Source organism: Physeter macrocephalus, chromosome 7, assembly GCF_002837175.3.
Source record: "Physeter macrocephalus isolate SW-GA chromosome 7, ASM283717v5, whole genome shotgun sequence".
Classification (NCBI taxonomy): Eukaryota; Metazoa; Chordata; class Mammalia; order Artiodactyla; family Physeteridae; genus Physeter; species Physeter macrocephalus.
This window is the reverse complement of record NC_041220.1, coordinates 139,189,400-139,198,028: the sequence shown is the minus strand read 5'-3', so window position 1 is coordinate 139,198,028 and position 8,629 is coordinate 139,189,400. Positions and strand designations below refer to the sequence as shown.

The window sequence follows — 8,629 nt, the reverse complement described above, 5'->3', positions numbered from 1 at the left end:
CAAAAAAAAAATTGAGGCCCAGAATGGATGAGGTATAAGGACAGAATTATCTTCAAGGCTCAAATGATGAAAAGCAGTGACTTCCACACCTTTGAACAAAGTCCTTTACTTCTCCTTTTCTGAAAGGCAACATTTATTCTTCACTTTTCTTTTTTGTGCATAAATCCTTTCCAAAATTTTGTTTTAAGGCATAAGAACACTAAATACGGGATCTACCCTGCTAACAAAGTTTTACCTGTACAATGTAGTAGCATTAACTGTAGGTACAGTGTTGTACAGTGGAGCTCTTGAACTTAATCTTGCTTAACTGAAAATTTATGCCTGTTAATCAGCAATTCCCCATTTCCCCCCCTCCCTAATCCCTGCTAACCATCATTTCACTCCTGGATTCTATGAATTTGACCATTTTAGATGCCTCCTATACAGGGAATCATTGCAGTTATGTGTCCTCCTGTGACTAGCTTATTTCGCTGAGCTTAATGTCCTCAAGATTCATCCACCTTATCATATATTAGAGAGTTTTCTTCTTTTTTAAGGTGGAATAATATTCCATTGTATGCATATACTGCATTTCCATTAAACATTCAGTGGACATTTAGGTTGTTTTCACATCTTGGTTATTGTGAACAGTGCTGTAGGGAACAGAAGAATGCTAATATCTCTTCGAGATCCTGATTTCAGTTCTTTTGGATAAATATCCAAAGATGGGATTACTGGCTTATATGGTAGTTCTCTTTTTTAATTTTTTGAGTAACCTCCATATTATTTTCCATACTGGTTTCACCATTTGACGTTCCCCACAACAGTGTACAAGGGTTCCAAGTTTTCCTCCCCCCACCCCCACCTGTTATTGTTTGGGTTTTTTGGTTTGTGTTTTATTACAGCCATCCTGTAATAAAACTGGTTTGAGGTGATTTCTTATTGTTCTTTTTAATTTGCATTTCCCTGATGATTAGAAAATATGTAGCAAATGCCTACTCTATGAAGACACTTTAGACCTTTCCCAGGTGCTGTGGCTACAGCAATAAGCACACTGGACAACTAGTTTCCCCTGACCAGGGATCGGGCATTGTTCAAGAGTCAGCCTTTTTTTTTAGCAACAACTTGGGAGGAAGAGAGATCTTTCTTAAGCAGCCAGATCTACAGAATTAGCTCTGAATATGTAAGAATGGCTGATATCATTCCAATTTTCATTCAAATCTAAGATAATTACTTTGCATTTTCTGAATTCTGTCATTTGCTCTAAAATGAAATCATGATATTGAAGAGACGTAAGCTGTCACTGAAAAAGATGGATGGTTTGTGGAGTATATTTTACATCTTCACATTTTTGGTTGTTCTGTAGTTTAGTTATCACATTTGCCATATTTAGAGTTTTGCCCTCTTCATTTTTCTGCTTTTCTCATATCATCGATTATTTTCTAGCAGTGTAACCACTCACATTCCAACAGTGCATCATAACATCTGGAAGAACTAACCAATGGTTTTTCATATTTTTCTTCTTTTGATGACTTTTCCAACTCTTTGAATTTCAATACCTCTAAAAGACTTCTTAACAGGGTAACTGCAGATGCCTGGTATTTGAGGATAATTTGCACTGCTGTTTTAAGGAACAAGTCGATAAATAATCCAGAATACTTTTAAGAGAGATTGATAAGTATAATTACCTGATAGCTTATTATATTCTCAATGCCTCCATTAAAAGTAAAGTAGGTCAGATAGACCTCAATATCTAGAAGGTACTCAATGGTATTACTCAAGGCTTATCTGGTGGCATTCTAAAGTTATGGATTTCCCCTTACAGCTCTGGGTTTTTATAGAGTTTATGTTCAGCAAATATTTCATCACCCCCACCTTAGCTCTTTTCCAAACCTCTTCATTAGTAGGTTGTCAATCCATTTTCTCATGACATGAGTAGCAGACGATATCCCTGAGCAGTCCATGAGTCATAACCCTCCATTGCTTATCTGATAGACAAAAATATACATATACCAGGTCCATAAAACCAGTAGTCAAATCAAAGATGTAATGGTAGTCCACCTCATATGTATAATAATGGGTTCGTATCATGGTCATAGTTTAAAATGGTCTTATTCTATGTTTTAAAAAATAAAATCATAATTTTTTCTATTATTTTGAGTCACACGAAGTATAATAACGAATCCCCACTGCTTTCCTTGAGTGCAGCTATGAGGCTGTGCACGGAAGAGTGCAGGGTCCTGGGACACTCTGACCAGTGCTGGATGCCACCTCTGCCCTCACCTTCCTCTGATTATAGGAGCAACATGTTCATTCCGGGGGAAGAATTCCCAGCACAGCCCCAGCAGCAACATCCGCATCCGAGTCTTGAGGATGACACCCAGCCGGTAGATTCTGGTGAGAAGAAGAAGAGTTTTTCCACTTTTGGGAAGGACTCCCCAAACGAGGAGGACTCTGGGGATACCAGCACGTCCTCTCTGCTCTCGGAAATGAGCAATGTGTTCCAGCGCCTCTTACCCCCTTCCCTGGACACCTATTCTGAGTGCAGTGAGATGGATCGATCCAACTCTCTGGAACGCCGGAAGGGACCACTGTCAGCCAAGACGGTGGGTTACCCACAAGGGGTGGCGGCCTGGGCGGCCAGCACGCATTTTCAAAACCCCACCACCAACTCTGGCCCCCCACTTGGAACTCATGCCAGCGTGCAGCCTTCTTCAAAGTGGTTGCCGGCCATGGAGGAGATCCCTGAAAATTATGAAGAGGATGATTTCGACAACGTGCTCAGCCACCTCGGCGATGGCAAACATGAACTCATGGATGCCAGTGAGCTAGTGGCTGAGATTAACAAACTGCTCCAAGATGTCCGCCAGAGCTAGGAAATGATAGCCAAGCATTTTTGTTTCCATATAGGTGGAAACGGGGGACAGCGAAAACCCTGAAAGAACTGGCATTGCCACATAGTTGCATTTATCATAAATGTGTCTGTGTATATTGAATATTAAATACTGTATTTTCGTATGTACACGATGCAAGTGTGATTATTTTAATCTGTATTTTAAAAATACATTGGTACCTTATATTTATGTGTAATTTAACAGACAAATTTTATTTTTTTATTCCCATGACAGACATGTGTCTCCTAATCACGTAGAAACTAGCCACTGTTCAAATCTGATATAATATTCAACCACGAAGTATAAAGGCACTGCTTAGATTAGTTATGTTGGGGAAGAAACTGCTAGGCTGGAGGAACAAACCCACTAAAGCGTTATTCAATTCTTAGTTCCATTAAGTGATCCAGCTTCTTTTTTCTTTAACTTTTTTTAAAAAGTAAGCATCAAGAAAAATGTTTAACTCTTTTATTATTATCTTTGTTATTATTTTTACTGGCCTCTGCTAGTTCTGATAGTTCAAACTCTTACAGTAAAATTGAAACATGAGGTGAAATTTTATATCAGGACTGGGAAGTCTCTTTCACAGACAATGAGGTAAGAAAACAGGTCTAGAGTCAGTTTTCTCACTCCCAGGCTAATACTATTCCAGGGCGTCACACTGGCCTGTTCTTGAGAATATTTCTCCTAAAGTATTATCATCTATTTATAATCGAGGTAAACAATGAATTTTATTCCATCCGTGTAATAGGAGAGGTGCCCCAAGGAAATGGAATCTGTCTTTTAAATGGATAACTGTGTATTTTAACAGCATAAAGTATTAATGGACAAAGACAATTGTGTCGGTGTCCCTCCTAGGGTAGTAAATATAATTGATTTATCCTGAAACTCTTCTATTTGAATCTTCCCCTCTCCTCTCACAATACTTGAACATGTTTATTTTTCGTAATGTTTTTCGCTATAACTCTTCACTCTTAGCTTTTGTCTCTAGTGCATGATCTCATATTTTTGCTTTTATTTTTAGTATAAGAACATTTATAAAATTACCGTTTTTGTTATTGCAATTCTGTTTTATTTGTTGTGTGACAAACGGCAAATTCTTTATTTATTGTGCTGTTATCTCTCTGTGTGGAATGCCTTGGAAAGGGAGATCGTTGTTATTATGACTGTTCTCATGTATGACCTAGCTTCTAATAATGTTATTTCTATGAATACACTATCTTGATTGTACTCTCCAGAAAATTTTACTGTCAATGAAAATAAAAGGAAAATTGAAGTAAAGCTAAAGAACTGTCCATACATCAGAGTCCTGTTCCTACATATATGTTCAAAAGTTTTGCATGAAGCATACCCCTCGTGAGAGGGTAATTCAGAGTTGGGTTTTGAATAGCAGAGAGGGAATATTCAACTGGCTTGGAAACAAGAAAAACCACAATGGAAAAGGAATGAATTTGAGATCTGTAATGGAAATGAAAGCAGTCTACCATATTTCCAGTAGATTAAAGAACTGAAGTGCATTTGAAGTGTAAAGAAAAAGGAATAATCAATAGTAACCACTTGAACATTTCTCAAATTATTTCTCAAAACATTTTGTGTTAAGTTGTGTCAGGAAAAAAAGTGTACCCTTACAATGTTTCCAAGAGGTGAAAATATTATCTTCTTTGGTTTACTAGTAGGGAAATGAAATACTAGGAAAGTTAAATAACCTTAAAATGGAGGAAACTCAAGATATTTTAATGCTCAAATGAGTACCACATCAAATAGATGTGTTACGTCTTTCAAAAGGCACATTTTCCTTTGTAGTAGGGATTACAATTACAAGTGAAATTTCAGTTTATTTTTCAGTAGATTACACACACAAATGCTAACCACATTGAAATAAATACCTTTTGCTTTTCAACTTCACTTCCTTTCAGTACATATTATGATTGAGAAAAAGACTTTCATAACTTCTCTGTTCTTAATTTAAAGCACCAACAGTAATTTAGGAAGCAAAGCTGGAAATCAATGTTCGAATGATGTGTAAAGTACATAAAATGCAATATCGTATTAAACAGAAGACCTTTGTACATTGTCTGGACAGGAAGCATTCCGTGTCTCAGGCTCCTTGTTTCTCCACCCTCCCCGCTCTTCTTCTTCCTTCCCATGCCCCAGGTTAAGGGATATTCGGGCAAGCTTTTCACTTTTCACTCTTGTTCTTTTCACAGGTAATACTATCTCAGTAAAGGCTGGAGTGTCTGCTGCCATGACAGCAACCTAACTTCTTATCAAATTTATATTTCCTCTTCTTTGATACCATGCCCTTCCTCAGATTGAAACAACCAAAAAGCACTTCAGTCAAGGATATCCCTTTCTCTATTTGGCCCCGATGGATTCCCTTAAATTTTCTTCAGTGATAATCATCCGTTAAGGGAATCATCTTCCAATAACGTAATTTGACACTGAATCTGTTGCTTAACAAATCTTCCTTTTAAAGGCTCACAGGATGATTAGAATTGGCTTTCTTCAGACTCTTATAAGTTACTATATTAACACGGTTATTCATTTATCCTTTCTTTCTTTCTTGGTATTTGGCAGATGGGGCTTATAACTTTGTTAAGCATTTAAATTCTTGTTCCTCCTGTCACACATATATCAAATTTACCACTTACCGAGAGATAACTGTTAACGCAAAAGATGGGTAAGTTACTGTCTTATTGGAGTCACCGGAGCAGTGTCATTTGTGGAAATCAGCTTAGCTTCCTTGTTTCATCCAGTTGATAACAGCTAATGTCAGAAAATATTCAAAACTGAGTTTGAATTACTGACACATTAAAATTCGAAGAATAGTGAATCTATGTAAAATTTAGTTGTGTGGGTGAAAAATGGATTCTCTGACGTAGCAACCTGCAATCCTGCATGAGCTCACAGAACTGATCCAAGACAATTCAGGCAATTCGCCGAACTATCAAAAAGTTTTGATGAAAAAAAAAAAAAAAAAAGTTTTGATGTGTCTGTTCCAGTTCAATATATCTCGATTAAACATCACCACAGTGTCAAAGACAAAAGGACACACTGAAGAGGCAATAAATATTGCTATATAAAATTAAAGTCAAACCATATGACAGTCTTAAAGATTTGTGTTGAGTTTTAAAAAGGAAACAAAATGCAGGAATTTTTTTTTTAAAGCCAGCATGTTGACTTCCTTAAGTGCAGGTGAAATTCATAAAACAAAGCTATCATATTTACAAGCTGCCTTATATATTGTGAAAGTGTAAGATGCCAAACTGATGGTAATCATTTTTAATATGTTAGGATGTCGCCAACTGTGAATGTTATAAACATTTCTATGTGGTTATATAACATTTTAACTTCATCAATTAGGTATTTGGGCCACTGAAGAGTCATCTCATTCAGTTTCGTTTCTAGAACAAACAGTAAGTCACGTTTTTGAAATAACTGAATAATACCTAAAGTATTACATTGCAATTGGAAAAAAACACTCTATTGCCCAAATTGTGGTTTCATTCTTCATCTGTGTAACTGGAGTCATAGTTAAGTACATACATTTTGTATACCAGAAATAATAGGACCCTTAATATAATCTAAACCAAAAAATAATTAACAGGTAGGCACTGTATAATAGATCTGAAAACGACAGTCTATACTTCTCATTCATTTAACTTTTTATTATAAGATAGCTTATACAACTTGTGGAGCTGTTAAAAGAATTTTATGGGGAGATGGTATTGCAAAAATTGCTACCAAAATTTACTGACTTCCTGACTTCTAAAATTGCAATAACACATCCTACCCTGGCACTTTAAAATAATAGTTTTCTATTTCCTTTTATGACTTCTGCAAGTGACTCCTAATTCTTGTTCGCTTTTTCAGATTTTATCTCTTCAATTTATTTTATGGCACTCCTCCTTGATAATTTATCCTACTGTCCACATTTTATAACAATCTACAAATTTTTGCATGTATATAGTTCTTTATACAACCACCTAGGTTTTCTATCAATCTTTTCACATCCTTCCTTTGTTATTAATATTACAGGGATCATATTTTTGAGATATGAAGCCAATATCTGTTCATTCTCAATAAACCTTGCTCTTCTGATTCACTAGTTTAATAGAAGGGTAAATTTATATAATTAAGAACAAAGGGGTCATTTCATTTGTTCTATGTTTTAAAAGTTTTTGAGTGCTTATAGACATACTAGCATAGAAAATTTGACTTTTATTGAGGGAGGGAATTCTTTTTTCTAAATATAAAGCACTTCTCTTTATGTACTAAGGGTTAGGCTGGGAAGAGTGAGCTTGGAGTTTTACTATGAGCCAAAGTTAAGTGCAAGAGAATGAATATTAAGTAAGAAAGGTCCATAACCATAGAAAAGAAAGATAAGTTAGGCAACTGTTGAGAGCATAAAGCCCTAGAGGGGAATAAATTGAGAAGGGTAAAATATCAGGTTTTAGTGTCTTTATTTCCACCTCCAGTGATCTTTAGAAGAAGCTGTACAACAAAGCAATGCCTCTGGGGAAGGTGTTCCTCCTTTCCCTGACCCTCCCTGCTCAGGACTGCAGACATGGAAGGAAGAGGTGCAGGGGTGGATGTATGCCTCTGGGGCAGCACTTCTCCTCCTCTCTGCCTTTGGAGGGCCTGCAGGAGATTCAGATTTTCTTCCTTACCCAAAATCGGGGAGAAGCTGATAAGTGTCAACTGTATTACCTTTCAAAGTGCTTTTATCTAAATGAAGGAAACCTTTCTAAAAACCCCAGGTGCATTCTTGTTTTATGAAAAGATACATTCTGCAGTTTAAAATAACTAATCACAAAATAGTCTAGGCAGAAGAAGCATAGACTTTTCCGTTGGAAGAAGACCTTTGTGTTAGAGTTTTAGGTTCCAAATAATCTATACAACTTCCAGGAAATCTTGTTCCACTGAGATGCAACATCCAAAAATGGAAGTAAGAATAGTTCATAAATTCTCACCAGAAAAATATTTTGCCAGTCTCTGCCTTGTGATTTGTATCCCTTCTGCAAACGTATGCCTGGAGGCCGTCAGTGTGGATTTTGTGAACTTCCTCTAGAGATTTTCGGTAATTGCCAAAAGTATAGGCGACAAGTCTACATAGCCATAAGCAAAGTATCAGTGAAGGAAAAGTCTACAACGGACCAACCACTACAAATGACTTATTCCTTCACTGCTTTTTTCTCCCGTCCCTTTCTCCTCATTTTCTGCTTGGGTGGCGTTTGAGTAGAGGGGCTGTATGTAAGTCATTCCTTAATTCAACAAATATTTATTGTGCAATTACTGTCAGATAATGATCCAGGCGTTTGAGATACATTGTTGAACAAAACAGACAACAAAGACATGAGGACCACTACATACCTATTAGAACAGCCAAAATCTGGAACACTGACGACACCAAACGCTGACACAGATGCGGAGCAAAAGAAACTCATGCATTGCTGATGCGAATGCAAAACCACACAGCCACTTCGGAAGAGTCTGGAGTTGCTCACAAAACTAAACATCCTCTTACCATATGATGCAGCAATTGTGCACCTTGGTTTCTAAACAAAGAAGCTGAAAGCTTCTGTCCACACAAAAACCTGCACCCGGATGTGTTTTTTTGTTTTTTATTTTTTTTTTAACATCTTTATTGGAGTATAATTGCTTGACAATGGTGTGTTAGTTTCTGCTTTATAACAAAGTGAATCAGCTATACGTATATGTATGTCCCCATATCTCCTCCCTCTCGCGTCTCCCTCCCA

At 36.8% G+C, this 8,629-nt stretch overlaps 1 protein-coding gene across 5 annotated transcripts in view; it reads left to right on the top strand.

Moving 5' to 3' along the window:
• Positions 1-4,151, top strand: part of PCDH18 (protocadherin 18) — a 13,889-nt gene extending 9,738 nt beyond the window's left edge. For 2 of the 5 annotated variants that reach the window (XM_007126077.4, XM_007126076.4), the window contains exon 4: positions 2,188-4,151. In XM_007126077.4, coding sequence (XP_007126139.1) covers positions 2,188-2,855 — 668 coding nt within the window. In that variant the 3' untranslated portion in view covers positions 2,856-4,151. Of the gene's footprint in view, positions 1-2,182 lie in introns of all 5 variants that reach the window. The other 3 variants (XM_024119281.2, XM_024119282.3, XM_024119284.2) reach the window with 3 other exon arrangements.
• The last annotated feature ends 4,478 nt before the right edge of the window (positions 4,152-8,629 follow it).